The 16273-nt window shown below is 23.9% G+C and overlaps 4 protein-coding genes across 4 annotated transcripts; 2 read left to right on the top strand and 2 right to left on the bottom strand.

Moving 5' to 3' along the window:
* The first annotated feature begins 507 nt into the window (after positions 1-507).
* LOC102674285 (60S ribosomal protein L23a) lies at positions 508-2201 on the top strand. The gene is made up of 4 exons (XM_006608610.2): positions 508-621; positions 1083-1384; positions 1610-1737; positions 1871-2201. Exons 1-4 carry the CDS (start codon positions 588-590, stop codon positions 2130-2132), a joined length of 726 nt encoding a protein of 241 aa, XP_006608673.1. The 5' UTR covers positions 508-587; the 3' UTR covers positions 2133-2201.
* A 368-nt stretch (positions 2202-2569) lies between these two features.
* On the bottom strand, positions 2570-8085 carry LOC102674154 (pre-mRNA-splicing factor ATP-dependent RNA helicase PRP16). The gene is made up of 8 exons (XM_006608609.2): positions 7494-8085; positions 7097-7329; positions 6718-7001; positions 5994-6595; positions 5747-5890; positions 4760-5672; positions 2942-3617; positions 2570-2836 (listed from the first exon to the last, which is right to left on the bottom strand). The coding sequence occupies exons 1-8, from the start codon at positions 7968-7970 to the stop codon at positions 2755-2757; spliced, it is 3411 nt and encodes a 1136-aa protein (XP_006608672.1). The 5' UTR covers positions 7971-8085; the 3' UTR covers positions 2570-2754.
* A 592-nt stretch (positions 8086-8677) lies between these two features.
* Positions 8678-12491, top strand: LOC102674011 (WASH complex subunit 4). The gene has a single exon (XM_006608608.2). The coding sequence runs from the start codon at positions 8970-8972 to the stop codon at positions 12228-12230; it is 3261 nt and encodes a 1086-aa protein (XP_006608671.1). The 5' UTR covers positions 8678-8969; the 3' UTR covers positions 12231-12491.
* An 827-nt stretch (positions 12492-13318) lies between these two features.
* LOC102673883 (CUE domain-containing protein 1) lies at positions 13319-15964 on the bottom strand. The gene is made up of 5 exons (XM_006608607.2): positions 15633-15964; positions 15383-15552; positions 14455-14827; positions 14267-14365; positions 13319-14117 (listed from the first exon to the last, which is right to left on the bottom strand). Exons 2-5 carry the CDS (start codon positions 15524-15526, stop codon positions 13981-13983), a joined length of 753 nt encoding a protein of 250 aa, XP_006608670.1. The 5' UTR covers positions 15527-15552; positions 15633-15964; the 3' UTR covers positions 13319-13980.
* Positions 15965-16273: the final 309 nt, after the last annotated feature.

Below are 16273 nucleotides of genomic sequence, written 5' to 3'. Positions count from 1 at the left end.
AAAATTTATTTTAAATTTAAAGAAAGATAAATAAAGTATATATTTAAGGATTTTGTATGTATTATTTATTTTATACTTAATTTGTATTAAATAGTTGTTATAAGACTAGAAAAACGATTCTTGCTACTATTAATAAGTAGATTTAAACTAAATGAAAACATTGGTTGCTACGACAGATGTATATTACATATGTTATCAATCTTACTCTAAAAAAATTAAATTAAATATATTGTAATTAAAATGATATTTGTATGAAAATGATATTGATGATATTGATTTAATTCTAAAAAAAATTTTTCAAATTTTTATAGAATAACTAAATATAAAATATATAATTAAAAATTATAAATAAATTAGATTATAATATTGAAATAATTTTATATAAATTAAACTATAAAATATAATTAATTTACTGTAGTAATTGAATAATTAAATATTTTAAAAAGTATAACTTTTGTATACATTGTGTGAATACAAATAAATTTCTATTTTTTAATATTGAATTTATATATAAATGATTAACGTAGTTTAGTTAGTGATTCCCTATACATATATTTCCGGTTAAAGTTCCCTGTCTTTTTAGCAAAATGGCTCCTAAATCGAAGCCCACGGATAAGTCAGGTACATTTAAAAATTGTTAATAAAAAAATTTTAATTTCTTTTGATAACAATTTGAAAACTGTTTTTTAAATTTGTAAAAGATGATTAATAAGAATTTATGAAGTGAATGATATAAATTGGATAATAAATTGAATTAATAAACACGTGTTTAATTTCAACTTTAACCATGTGGTTTATTGTTTTGTATGTGTATTGTTTGAATAAAATATCTACATATATATATTTTATATTCCTATATTTATAAAATATTTATTATACATATATAAATAATGAGTTTAAAAGATATTAATATTTAATAAATTTATTTTTTATGAGAAATTTTGTTTTTATTATAACCCAAATAAATATTCATAATATTATTTTTAAAATATATTTTGTTATTAATATTTGTTTAAGATATAATTGTAAATAAAATATGATTAATTTAATTATAATATTTTGATTATTTTATTTTTTTCTAGCTAGCAAACCAGCTGAGAAAAAAACAGAAAAAAAAATTGAGAAAAAACCAACTACTACAGCTTCAACATCAAAAGTTACAAAGCCAACTGTAAAAACATCTACTACTACAAAAAAAGCAACAACTGCTAAATCTGCAAGTTCAACAAAATCTACAACAAAATCAACAGCAAAACCTGCACCTAAAGTTGTTGCGAAACCAGTAGTTGCAAAACCTAAGAAAAATGTTCAACCTGCAAAGAAAACACCTAAAGGTGGAAAACCAGCTGTACCACTTCAAAAAGCACTTAAAGCTCAAAAAAAGGTTTTTTCTTTAATAAGTATAAATAACTTTTAATAAAAAAAGTTTATAAATTAAATTAAGATGAAATTTAGATAAATCATGATTTTTATGATGATTTATTAGGGAATCTCATTGAACAATTATGATAAGAATTTAGTTTATTACTGATATATTAAAATTATTTGAAATATATAATTGTTATAATTTATTATATAAATAATATATTTTTAACATATTTATTCATAGATATTGAAAGGAGTTCATGGATCAAGAGTAAGAAAAATAAGAACATCTGTGCACTTCTACCGGCCAAAAACATTTAGACCACCAAGAAATCCAAAATATGCTAGAAAATCAGTTCCAAATAGAAATCGGTAAATATTAATAATTTTATTTTTTATTTTTTTTATTTTCTATTAAATTTATTATCTATTACTTTTTTATTTAAATATATCATTTAATTTCTTATACATTAATTTTTAGTATTTAAAAAATTTTTTCTTGTAGTATGGATGCATTTAATATTATTAAATTCCCTTTGACCACTGAAGCTGCTATGAAAAAGATTGAAGATAACAATACATTAGTTTTTATTGTACATACTCGTGCTAATAAATATCACATCAAAGCTTCTATTAAAAAATTGTATGATGTTGATGTAGCTAAAGTTAATACTTTAATTAGGCCAGATGGTAAAAAGAAAGCATATGTACGCTTAACTCGTGATTATGATGCACTTGATGTTGCTAATAAAATTGGTATAATATAAGCATATTTATATGTAATTGATACGGAAATGTATCTATATCCATATTAATAAAACATATTGAACAAAAAATCTTATCATGTTTTTTATTTCATTATCGATATTTTTTTATTTCATTATCAATGATATTTTTTTATGATAAAAGATCAAATTGATATATTTTAATGTTTTTTTTAATATTAATTTAATAATATATCATAAAGATATACTTAAATTTATAGTAATAATAAATAATTATATTATTTTCATTATAATATATAATAAAAGATAAAAGATATTTGTATGTTTATTAGTTCATTAAGAACTACTTTAAGGTATACATAAGTTCTATTTATATTTATATATAAATTATATTTAGAATAAAAAGTTTTAATTAGAATGATTTTTTCTCAATTAAATATTCTATTATATTTTTTTATTTAGTTCAAAAACATTAAATATTGATTGTATATTAATTTTTATTAGAAATGTATATATTTACATATAAAATATATATACATGTTTAATAATACATATTTAAAATTACAAATAGGGAAATATTTATCATTAAATTATTTAAATCTTATAACTTACAATACATTTTTCTAATATTATTTAATAATAAAAATATATACACTTTGAAAAATTATAATCCCAATCTACTTGGAGTTTTTCGATAAGGAGCAGGTGTTCCTGGTTCTCTAATACCTGGTGTTAATATCTCTTTTCTATAAACAATGTTAAATAATAGTAAATAATCATAAATCAATCATATAAAATGCTAAGAAAGTAAATAAATTATAAAATATTAAAAATTTTTATAATAAGCTTACTTTCTGATAGAAGCTTGTTCACGTTCAAGTTGTTCTTGCGCTCGAGCTTTCATTTCTTCTTCTGCTTCTTTCATTTGTCCTTCCATTTCGTGTAAATGTTGCATAGCTTGCCGTCTCTTTGCTCGTCCACTTCGTCCAGTTTCTTTAACGCTAAAGAACATAGGACCTAATTCTGCCAACCAGTGGCCATCAACAGCAGTTACGCATTGCATGTATTCCTTAGCAGTCATTACAAGTTCATGATATACTACATAATCTGGTGTGAAGCCCATACCGAACAAAGCCGATGTTGGATGTAAATGGCACGGCATTCCAGTACGACAATTTACATATTCACCAATACCTTTTAAACGGGCTGCTTGATGGAAATATGCTGAACAAATACATTTTCGTACAATATCCCAATCAGTACCACAACTTACAACTTCCATTTTTTGTTGTTTTAAAATTTCTTCAAGTTGTTGCCGAACTTCTCTGACTTTACGCATAGCTTTTGCATGAATAAAATGATCATTACACCAAGAACTGGAATAACCATTTGCTTTCCATTGATTGTATACATTGAGATATGTTAGATGATCAGATTCTGGCACTTGAAATTTTTCTCTAGCTGAATCGGAATCTTCTTCGCGACCTTTTGGTCGATAAAATATGGAAGGCACTGATAACATAGAAACTGGAAAATATTTTATATTATATAAAAAATATTCACTACACATAAAAATTAAAAAAAAAAAGATAAGAAACTAAGAATAAAAGAAAAAGAAAGTAAAAGATTTTATTATTATATATATGATATAAATTCTTACTTCTAATATTTTTAAAAAATATTAATCACAATTTATATATTATAATTAGCTATTTAACATGTTGACTGCCACGCATGTTTTTAACGAAATCTCCTTCAGGCCACTTGCGCCGCTGTATCAAGTGTACTCCAATACTTCTATCGATATTTTAGTAATACGAATCTGATAGTCACAAGAATGATGTCTTGCATCATTTATTGCATATTATCGCATAATTTTGAATAGTAGTACTGATTTATTATTTACTGAATATATTTTGGATATTTTAATTTGGATTATAATTTAAATAATATGACTGTCGAATATCCTTCGACTAGTGGTAATAAATGTACTTCTTAGTTGTGAATTGTATATAAATTATTCGTGTGGCTTGTCTATTAGAAACCAGGATCACAGCAGATAATCGTGTTCGATGATCAGAGCACGATATATTCATAAATTATCTAATTGTCGTATCATCATCATCAGACTCGTGATACTCAAAAATTAGAAGATTTAGAGAATTATTAGCTGCAAAATTGATATGATTATCTGAAAATACAACAAAACCTTGTCAAAACCTTCAACGGAGTCAACATAATATCGCCATTCGGAAAAATAATTCTGGTATAAGTATTAAATTGCATGCAAATTATATTATTCAGATAAAAGACGACAAACGCAAAGGAATTTAAAAAAGACAACAACTTTTTGTCCAAATTATGAGGTTGATTGTCAACCTCAGCTTTGGGTAGAATGTTTTAAAATTTTACATTCAAAATAATTTTTTTAATAAATTATTTTATTATTTTTATAACAATTTAATAATTTTATTATACCGTGTAGAATATCTTTCCAAATACCTACGAAGATCGTTTATAAATAGACAAATAAGCGTCACCCGAATATGGATGACGCGATCCGATGAGAACTTTTGTTATCACTCGAATATGGATGATGCGGCAATCAACGTGTTAAATAGTTTAAGCTTATTAATATATAATTTTTATAATATATTTTATATATCTACCTATAATAAGTATATCTGCAGTACAACCAAGTTGAGAAGCAACTATAAGCATTTGACATTGTGGTGGATCTAATGGAAACTCCGCCATTTGTCGTCCTAAAGGCGTTAAACGTCCTGTATGATCTAATGCACCCAAAATCCATAATTGATATAGAGAATTTAATATATTATCTTGTGGTGGTGGATCCATAAAATGAAAGGCCAATAAATCCTGGACACCTAAAGACTTCAATAATAATACAGTATTTGCTAAATTGGTTCGTTGTATTTCCGGAACACCAGTTAATAATAATTCATCTAAATATTGTCTTCGTGTGTATAATCTATAACAGGTACCAGGACCAGTACGTCCTGCTCTTCCTGCTCTTTGATCAGCATTAGCTCTAGATACAGGATATACTTGTAAAGCATCCATACCAATTCGTGGATTATAAACTTTCAACTTGCAATATCCTGAGTCAACAACAAATACAATTCCATCAACAGTTAAAGAAGTTTCAGCTATATTTGTTGCTACGACACATTTTCGTAAACCTCCTTCTGAACGTTGAAAAATTTTAGCTTGTAAATCTGAAGGCAATTGTGAATAAATAGGTAAAATAGAAAGTGGAGGAGCTGATTCGATTTCTGCTAAACGTTCTTTTAAAGCTTCACAAGTAACTTCAATATCTTCTTGACCCGGCATAAATACTAATACATCGCCGGATCGAGGTTGTAAATGAATTTGTAACACCTGTTTTACCGCAGCATCGACATAATCTTCTACTGGATTTTTTGCATGTAATACTTCAACTGGAAATGTACGACCTGGAATTTGGAATGTTGCAGCATTTCCGAAAAATGCTGAAAATTTGCTAGAATCCATTGTAGCAGATGTTACGATCAATTTCAAATCATGCCGCCGGGCTACAACCTGTATATTTTTTTATATAAGTGATCACACATATACAAAAATATATTATTTTTATAATGAAATTATATATTTACCTCTCTTAGTAAACCAAATAAAACATCAGTGGATAAAGATCTTTCATGAGCTTCATCCATAATGATTACACTATACCGATCTAAATCTCCTTCTCTTAAACTTTCTCTTAATAAAATACCATCAGTCATATATTTAATAACAGTCTGTAAATAAATATAAAGTTATTTAAAAATATTTATTTTAAACTTATCCAATTATTATTTTAAAAATTCTAAAATTGTATTAATCTAAAAATATAAGACATACATCTTTTGAAGTGCAATCTTCGAAACGAATAGCATAACCAACTTTATCTCCTAAAGTAGTAGCCATTTCATCAGAAACTCTTTTCGCTACAGACATAGCAGCTACTCTTCGAGGTTGCGTACATCCAATTATACCATAATGACTATAACCATCTTCATGAAGATATTGAGTTAATTGTGTAGTTTTTCCACTACCAGTTTCTCCAACAATAACTACAACACTATTTTCTCTAATTACATTTAATAATTCTTGTCGTACTGCAAATACTGGAAGACTTCTTCTTTGATATTGAATAGATCTGTATTTAGCTTCTCCAGTAACTTCATCACTTCGTATATGACGAGCATATTTTTGACCAGCTTTAAAATCAGTTTCTTGTCCTGGATCTTCTCTATCATCTTTATGTCTATCACGTACTCCCATAATATTACCAATATGAGTTCCAGCTAGTTCCCAATGTTTCTTTTGTGCTCTTTTTCTTTCTTTTTGTTCACGATATGCACGTACTAAAGCTGATCCTTTTCTTGCTACAAGAGCCATATCAGAAGTAGGATCGCGCACAGGTACAACAGGTTCTGGTTGTTTAGTAAATACAATTCGACCTAATAAATCATAAATTTTGATTAAATATATATTTATATACAATATTAATAAATTAATATTTAATATATTTATTTATAATATTTTATAAATAAAATTATCAGTTGTAAGGAAGATATTTTACCATCTAAAAATGGTGGAACAACATTATGAACTAAGAGATGGACTCTGGTTTCCCCTTCGTCATCAGGATCATCATCATGATCTAAAGAACTTACAACACCAGATGTTAACATTCTATTACGTTCCCATAATTCATTATCCTTGTTAATTTGTCTTTGTTGTGCTGAAAGACGTTTTTGTCTCTTTGCTTCTAGCTCCATTTCTTTTTTACGTGTATATTCTTCAGATACATCAGCAAATGCATGATTTTCTCCATCATCTAAACCATACCATTCTCTGTCTAATCTAAAAATAAATATTTATTTCTTAATATATATATAATATAATATAAGAAATATACAAATAAAAAAAAAGTTTAAAAATTACAAATATTATAATACCTTTGTTGTTCTTCTTCCCATAATTCTTTTTCCTCTCCTTCAATGCTAGGTGTAGCACCACTAGCTTTTCGATCTCTATTCCATGAATTATATTTATATGAAGGTGTAAATTCACTTCTAATACTATCTCTACCATCTTTACTATTATAAATATTAGGTGTTGGATGATCCCAACTGGATTTTCTTGGTTCTTCATCTTCATCATCATCCCAATTACTTTTGGATGTTGAATCCTATAATATAATATAATATAATATAATAACAAAATCCTATAATATAATATAATAGCAAATTTTCATTAAACTTTATTATTTATGTACAATACAATACAATTTATGTATTATTAATTATTTAAAACAATTTGATAATAAATTTATATAAAAAATTATATATTTACTTTTGTTTTAAATATTGGAGTTTGCGGTTCATCTTTAAATCTTAAAGGTGTTTGTCTATTACTATCTCTACCACTATCTCTACTTCTACTCCTTTCTCTATCTCTATGCCTATCTCTATCTCTATAATTATGTTTATGATGTTTGTCCTGTGCACTTAATCTTTGATGTTTTAATCGCGTTTCTAATCTTTGTTGTGCTTCAGAATTTACTCCTCCAGTATGAGTTGGAGTTTCTTCAGCATAAGATCGATATTTTCTTTCTTTAATTTCTGACTTTGGTGAATTTGAGTTAGATTTTAAATTTTCTTGCAAATTTTCTTGTCTTTTTCGTTTTGCAAGTTTATCAAGACCCAAAACAGATACTTGAGGTTTTTTAAATGTATGATCAGAAGATTTTTTTCGAATAATTAAACCTCCTACTTGATTTTTATCAGTTCCTTCTAACCTATACACATTTGAATCATTTGATGTATCCATTTTTTACTATGAATTGTCACAGTTCTTTTATGCACACTATCAAAACTATGCACACATTATGTCAATTCACATACATTGTATATTTAATGAGAGATCTATAGCGACCTCTATGTTTATTCAACTGTTCCGCCGAAAACTGCATTTTCATTAAAATTAATTAATAGCAAAATTTTCTTTAGCAGAAAAAATAGTGAACGCTTTTTAAGAAAAATCATTAATTTGCAATTTATAATTTTTAAAGATTTTTTTTTACATCTTATTTAATAAATTAATTCTTTTAACTTTTCAAAATAATAAAAGACATTAAATTATCGTGTTTTAAATTCTTTATATACTAATATTTTGAATTATTATATTGTGTAACTAAAATTCCTAAAATTTTGCAATTTTGCAAATGATTTTTAAATTAGTGAATTTCAAAATTATTTATTTCAAATTATTAATTTCAATTAATAATTATTTTCAAATTCTGTATATCAATATTTATAAAAGCCATAAAAATAAAAAATTTAAATTTAATTTTTAAAGTTTTATTTTAAGTTTTATTTTAAAGTAAATAAATTCTTGATTTGCATTTTTCTTATCTTTTGCATATTAAATTTCGCACAGTAAATTTTTATTTTCTCAATATTGTTAACCAATCTTACTGCCTCAAGATTTTAATCATATAGTTTTATTTATATCTTTTGACTCGTCTCATTGGACAGAATATAATAGTGTTACTTATTAATTTTTTATAATATATATACATATTGTACAAATTGTTTTTTTATAAACATGAAAGAAATAATAGTGTAGTATTCAAAAGTTCTTAAAGATATTGTTTATTAAATAATATTTTTATTATGAGAAGTAATGCTGAGAAAGTATGAAATTATAATGAAACTTTATTATGTGTGAATTATTGAAAGATATACTAATTTAAAAAGTAAATTTTATTATTTATTTATTGATAAAAATAATATTTTATATAGCATTACTAATATATAAGAAGTGATAATGATAGAATCGTCAACATGGAATACGAAAAAAGACGAAACAATATATAAAGCGGCAGGTTCAATACATTTGCGAAAATATGGACAATTTTTCGAAAATTTAGCAAAGCAAACATGGAAAAAAGATTCTACATTAGAATATTTTATAGAAGGCCCTCTTCGGCTTGTATATAAACCTGTTGAGGATATTAGTTTGATAAGTTTAATAGAAATGGAAAATAAATTTTTATCAAAATTACTTGCTGCAGTTGCTGGTACTTGTAGAGAAATTAGACTTCTTGTAATGGAAGCTAAAACATTCTATAAAAAATTGTTTATTCATGGAGAAAAAGGAACAGAAAATAATCAAAGTAATATCACATCTCTTCTATCTGATTTACAAGATTTATTTGTTTTTGTAAATAGAATATGGACAGTTACACATTTAACAACAGAACAATTATCTAATCTAGCCAGTGATTCTAATGATATATATTTACCCGTATTAATAGAACATTTTATTGATTTGTTTATAATTGTTTTAACATTAGACGAAATTGTTGAATCTCAACCATCTTTACAAGAGCAATGGAAAAAATATAGAATGAATGTACGTTCTATTATGCATAATCCATCACAATTTGGTATAAATGAATCTAAACTACATGTGTTCAATAAGTTATTGAAAGATTTACAAGAAAATTTATTAAAGAAAGTTTTATTTTCTAAGACAATAGAAAGTGTAATGGATGTAAATAAAGCATCTATAATGAGCGAACATATTACTAATTATCTAAAAAATTTAATAATAGATATAGAAAATAAACCAAATGATTATGTTTCGTTAAATAAGAATTGGATTGAAATAAATATTGGTATTGTTATAATAACAAAATTATTTGGTACCTGTGATAAAAGATTAATTAAAAAGGTGCTTGAAAATAATAAAAAATTCTATGCTGTAAATTTAATTGGAAATGTTATATGGATTCCAAGTAAATTTTTAAGTGATTTTTTGCCAAAGGAAGCTGGAAATACTATTAATCAACAAATAGGAGAAAAAATATTAAGTTCAAGAATACAGAAACTTTCGCAAACTGTAAATAGTTTAATTCAGAAAGCAGTAACATGGTGCATTGATATGCAAAGTATTTTAATGAAAACAAGTCTTCAAATTTCAGATATTGGACAAAAACAATCTTTATTAGTTGATTTAGTTGCTCTTTTATCTCAAATTAAAGAAATCATATCTTTTATAATAAATATGCATGCAATTCTTATTAAACCAATGAATCGCAATACTGTCCAATTAATTTGTAGATTAATAGAAGTACAAAAATCTTTACAGACTACATTTTATATTTTGGGACCAGTTATAGTGCAATCACAAAGTCAAGTATTACAATATTTAAGTTATTATATATTAATTACATTAGAAACTGCACGTAAAAGTTTGATTCAGAAAGATAAAGGTTATAGCAAAGAAAAATTAGACTCATTATCATTAGTGGGTTTAAGTATGAGATTATTAAATGGACCACCAAGTGCAGATAGGAGATTAATAATTAGATGTGCTCTAGCATGTGCTAATCAATTAACAGATACTTTCAAAGAAGAGGATATGGTGAAATTACGTTTTTCATTAAATAATTATGATATTATTGCTGAGTTGCATAATATTATTATAGATCTCTGTGATTATTCTATATTATTGTACCACCAGAATATAATTCCAGCTTATTTTTCTTCTGTAACAGATAGTAATTTAAATATAAATCATATTGTTCATTTGTTCAATGCATTTAATAGTACTATAAGTGAACAAGAAGGATTAAATTTAAAACAAAAAAGAATTATGCAATTAAAAGAAATGTTAACCAAAAATATATTAGAACCTGTTTGCCATGAGATTGAAACTAATTTAAGGCTTCATGTTCATGAGCATTTAAAGTTGAATTCTACAAATCCATTTAATATTGGAGCAAAAGATGGTGGAAGAATAGTGCGATCATTGCCTCTACCTTTAGCAAATAGTATGATATATGCCAAAAGATTTATCGAACATTATCTTGATGATATGTTTTATAATCTCACTACAGTGGCATTGCATGATTGGAGAACATATCGAATGATGCATGCTTTGGCACATTATAAATTAAATCTCGATACTGTTCAAAATCCCTTACCTACACAAACCTTGGAACAGGGTTTGGATGCTTTAGAAATTATGAGAAATATTCATGTATTTGTTTCAAAATACTTGTATAATTTAAACACTCAAACATTTATTGAACATACTAGTAACAATAAACATTTAAATACCATTGGAATTCGACATATAGCAAATTCTATTAGAACACATGGAACTGGTATTATGAGTACAACAGTTAACTTTGTTTATCAATTTCTTCGTATAAAATTACATACATTTTCACAATTTCTTTTTGATGAACATATAAAATCAAGATTAATGCGAGATATAAGGTTTATTAAAACTCAAAGAGAAAATGGAACAACACCTTATACATACGAAAGAGCAGAAAAATTCCAAAAAGGAATCAGAAAATTAGGTATGACACCTGATGGTCTAAGTTATTTAGATCAATTTCGACAATTAATAACTCATATTGGAAATGCATTGGGCTATGTACGATTAATCAGATCTGGTGGATTACATGCTAGTTCGAATGCTGTTTCATTCTTGCCAAATATTGATTCATCTATACCATTTGAATTAATGTGTAAAAATTTAAATTATAGTGCAACAACTCAAGCAGCAGCAAAATGCTTAGAAAATGATATTGCAAATTTAGTACGACATTTCACAGAAGGTATACAATATTTCAAACTTCTTGTCGATGTATTTGCATCTGCTTTTCGAGATACTGAATCACATCATTTGCAACAATTTTATGCTATTGTACCTCCATTAACATTAAGTTTTGTTGATAACTCAATATCAAATAAAGAAAAAATGTTTAAGAAAAATCAAATAGGTGCAGCTTTTACTGATGATGGTTTTGCAATGGGAATTGCTTATATAAATGCCCTTTTAAATCAGTCATCAGAATTGGATAGTTTACATTGGTTTAAAACAGTTGAACAATATATAAATGCTGAAAAACAAATTGCAGAAGGTAATAAAAATATTCATGGAGATGAAAAATTGCAACAAACAAGGGCATTAACATTAAAACGCTTAGGTGAAAGGAGTGCTGAATTTCAACTGCTCTATTATAGTTTATCTGGGGCTAGAGTGTTTTTTAAACAATCTGATACATAATATTTCATAATGTATTATTGAATTGATTAATTATAATGTGATAGTTAAATATTTTTGTTTCATATTTTTCATTACTAATGTATAAAAAAATATCAAATTATACAATGAATAATGTTATGTGCTTTATAAAAAAGCTTTAAATGCTAAAAACAGCTATAATTATATGCTATAAATTTATTTTATTTTCATAATCCTTTTGTAACTTGTATTATATATATTACAATAATGAGAAAATAAAAATACAGTAATATATAAAATAAATTTTGACTTATTAAAAAGACAGTTTACAGTGAACTCTCCATATCCATAGAGATAAGTTTCAAGATTTGCGAATAATATACATTATTATAATATATATATTATATATATCTATAATAAAATTTAATTTATTAATTATTAAATTTTAAGAAAAATAATTAATAATAAAACTTAACAATTTAAATAGTAATGAATAATAATGAAAAACAATAAAAATTATGTTAAAAAACAGCAATATAATAATAATACAATGTTATATGATAGATGAAATAAAGTGAATGATGAAGATATGTGATGCATTATTTATATCAGTATCTAAAATTATCTATGTTATATAATTCTGATAGATATGATTCTGTATAAGTTCTAGTAAGAATTCAGGAATTTATTTAATTTTTTGAAATTGTATCCAAGCATATACATAAAACCATGAATATGGAGATTTTACTATTTTTTTTTATATATTAAAATTCAATAGTTCTAAACTTGTTTTGGTTCTCCATATATTATGTTTAATTATACTTATATATAAATATTTTTTATATCAATGATATATATAATTGCAATCTTTAATATTTATGATTAAATAAGTAATGGCTAGATAAACAGACTAGAATTTATTATGTTTACAACTTTTAAATAGATAGGAGTTTCTTAAAAATGTATTTATAAATAAAAAAGCATTATTATTGCATGTAGCAATATAAAAAGAAATCTGCCTTTATATTACCAAAAATTCATATAAAAATCAAATATTAAGAAACAAATTTGTCAATTTTAAATGTTTATTATAGCTTTGGATAATAATTTTTTTATTATTATTCACTTGATATTCATAAATCATTTATTCTATATTTTAACAATATTATGTTTTTATAAATTCAAAAATTATAAACCTTTTATTTTAAATAAATATAAATTACGAAAAACTATAAATTTTTTAAATTACTACTAATAATAAATTACAGATAATATAAATAATATGAATTATATATAGAATATCATATTGTAAAGCTATAAAATGTCACATTAAAAAAATTCATGTTTTTTAATAAAATTTAATAAATTCTTATTTCAACAATATGACTGTTGTAATTATTGTACTGTTAGTATTTAGAACGTGTACTTGTTCATATTACATTATTAAAATATGTAATATTCTGTAATTTTGCATTTTTTTAGACATCTATAAAGCTATTATTTTTATATTTTTTGATCTTTCTGTGCTTTTGAATTGAAATTATTTAAATAATTTAGTAATTATTATGTAAATTAATTGTATGGAATATGAATAATTGAGTTCTAATTTAAATATATAATCCACAATAATAAAACTATTATCATCTAAATCTTTTTTATAATTTTCCATTCAATTATTAATACTAATAAGGATATGCTTCTTTTTTGCTTTTGAACTGGATAAATTACTGTAGTATCAATTGGAATTTTTGTCATTGTTTTTCCTGACAAATTAAGAAAGCTGTTCTAATTTCTAAGATTGAAATCTAGATGATTCTTCTGAATCTAATAAGTCGTCATAGGAAGCTGTTGGAGGTAATAACTGTCTACCTCCTCGTTTTTTACTGCGTGTAAATACTTTAGTAAGTTGTGCAAACTTACGTCGAGACACTGAAACATAATAAAAAATAATAAAAATAAAATAAATTTTATATATATATATTTTATATATTATATATATATGTTATGTATATATATAATTATTATATAATAATTTAATAATAATATGATAATAATAAATTGTAAAAATTATTATATACTTTTGCCCATATTTTTTAGTCTTTCTTTAAAAAGATCTTCATCATCATGACCAATTTGACTGTCACATTTCTCAAGAGTTGTTCCTTGAATTTTTGTATCTATAATAAAAAATATATATATATAGTTGGAATTTTATATTTTTCTTAATTTTCTTATATCATAAAAATTATTATTGGTTATTACAAACCATTTTCTAATGTTGATAAAAAGTCTTCATTCCAACGTAATTCAGCCATAAATTCTTCATTTTGAAGAAACATAGCAATTCTTTCATCTTCTATCATTGAATTTTCTTGTAAGTAAGAGGAATCTAAACTATCTTCAGAAACTTGAGGAAGTCGAAGAAATGTATCTGGTAATGGTCCTAATAAAGCAGGTTGCCATTTACGTATACTTTTTGAAGATATTGTTGAATCTATTTTGTATGACTTAGAAGTACTTGGTGATTTTTCATTTTGCTCTAATTCACTCCTAATTTTTTCATTTTCATTATCTGTACTCATAGTAAGTAACTGATCAATTGTTGTATCTACAGCTCCTTGATTAGATCTTAATACAGCCTAAAAAATTTAAATAAATTATAAAATTTTTAAATTTTTAATTGATTATTAGTTATATGCTTTTAAATGCTAAATAATATGATTGTTTTATTTAGATACAAAAATTATTATAAATATTATCATACTAATAAAAATATTCTAATATTCCATTTTCTTGTTTAATAGAAATTCTTTGTCATTAAAAAAATTAAATTTTTTTTAATATGTTTCATTTTTAAATAATAATATTCAATCCTATAATTTAATTTTATTTTAAATATATAAAAGAATATTTACAAATAAAAATTAATATTTGATTTTAAATATTATTATTAATATATACTTCATAATATATTCTATCTGTTTTAAAAATTTATATTAAATACTTTTAAAATAATATAAAATATTAATAAATATAAAATTAATATTTTTTTTATAAAATTTTTTAAAAAGTTCAACATATCATTCAAAAGTTATTTCAATAAAGAATTGAATATTATATATCATAATATATTTAGAATGAAGATTTTTTTATGATTATATAATATAACTTAATATTTTTATTAAATAACTTACTTCAATCACATCATCATCCATTTGTGGAAACATGTTTTTAAAATCAGCCATTGCTTGATAAAATTCTAAAGTAGTTTGTTGTTGTTGTTGCTGTTGTTGTTGTTGTTGTTGTTGTTGTTGTTGCTGTTCCATAGCAGAGGCCATTATGTGGTTATTATAAAGTTGCTAATCTAAATTAAATAATTGATTTTAATTATAAAGCTTTTATTATTTTATTTTAAATTTCAGTAATAATGTTATTTAATCTCACCTCAATAATTCAAAAGATTCAAAATATTTCAAAAATATGAATATGTAGATAAATTATCATCCATAATGAATAATATCAGTTTCTTATTATTATGTTGTCATGTTTTTTATTTAAGAATTAATTACATTTTATAATAGTTTTTTACTTAATTATATAAAATATATTTTTATATGATATAATTAATTATGTTACATGAAATATCTATCCACATAATTAAAAACTAAGAGATAATGTCATTAGTTGCAAAGAAAATAAGTAACTGTCAAAATTTATTGAGATTTATATAAGCTCGAGACGGTTCTTTCTTAAAAAATATGAATATGAAGTTATTTAGAAAGTGCGAAACTCTTTACAATAGTGTCTCAATTTATCTAGTGATTTAAGCCCTTGTTTTTTATTGGTTTATTTTGGACAATTTATTTATTTTAGTTTGTTTTTTTTATTTAANTACATATATATACATATATACTTGCATGATAAGAATTAATAATTCTAAAAATAAAAAAAATAAATATTACTACATATATAAAAAAAAAAAATGGTAACTTTATTATTGTTACTTTTAAGTCAATATAATTGAATTCAGACAAATATTTCAATGATGAGAAAATATTATATTTAAATGTCAAAATACATATAAG

Source organism: Apis dorsata, unplaced genomic scaffold (assembly GCF_000469605.1).
Source record: "Apis dorsata unplaced genomic scaffold, Apis dorsata 1.3 scaffold_41, whole genome shotgun sequence".
Classification (NCBI taxonomy): Eukaryota; Metazoa; Arthropoda; class Insecta; order Hymenoptera; family Apidae; genus Apis; species Apis dorsata.
The sequence above is the reverse complement of the archived record's forward strand: the minus strand, read 5'-3'. Positions and strand labels throughout refer to the sequence as shown.

Bases quoted from the DNA above. Each gene is read 5' to 3' on its own strand.
- LOC102674011 (XM_006608608.2), top strand. From the start codon at position 8,970: ATGATAGAATCGTCAACATGGAATACGAAAAAAGACGAAACAATATAT.
- LOC102674154 (XM_006608609.2), bottom strand. From the start codon at position 7,970: ATGGATACATCAAATGATTCAAATGTGTATAGGTTAGAAGGAACTGAT. The intron at 7,002-7,096 runs GTATTATAATAT...ATTTATTTTTAG, and splicing joins TGGGAAGAAGAACAACAAAG to ATTAGACAGAGAATGGTATG. The intron at 2,837-2,941 runs GTAAGCTTATTA...CATTGTTTATAG, and splicing joins GAACAAGCTTCTATCAGAAA to AAAAGAGATATTAACACCAG.
- LOC102674285 (XM_006608610.2), top strand. From the start codon at position 588: ATGGCTCCTAAATCGAAGCCCACGGATAAGTCAG. The intron at 622-1,082 runs GTACATTTAAAA...ATTTTTTTCTAG, and splicing joins GAAGCCCACGGATAAGTCAG to CTAGCAAACCAGCTGAGAAA. The intron at 1,385-1,609 runs GTTTTTTCTTTA...ATTTATTCATAG, and splicing joins CACTTAAAGCTCAAAAAAAG to ATATTGAAAGGAGTTCATGG.
- LOC102673883 (XM_006608607.2), bottom strand. From the start codon at position 15,526: ATGGCCTCTGCTATGGAACAGCAACAACAACAACAACAACAACAACAA. The intron at 14,366-14,454 runs GTTTGTAATAAC...TTTTTATTATAG, and splicing joins TTTATCAACATTAGAAAATG to ATACAAAAATTCAAGGAACA. The intron at 14,118-14,266 runs GTATATAATAAT...ATTATGTTTCAG, and splicing joins ACTAAAAAATATGGGCAAAA to TGTCTCGACGTAAGTTTGCA.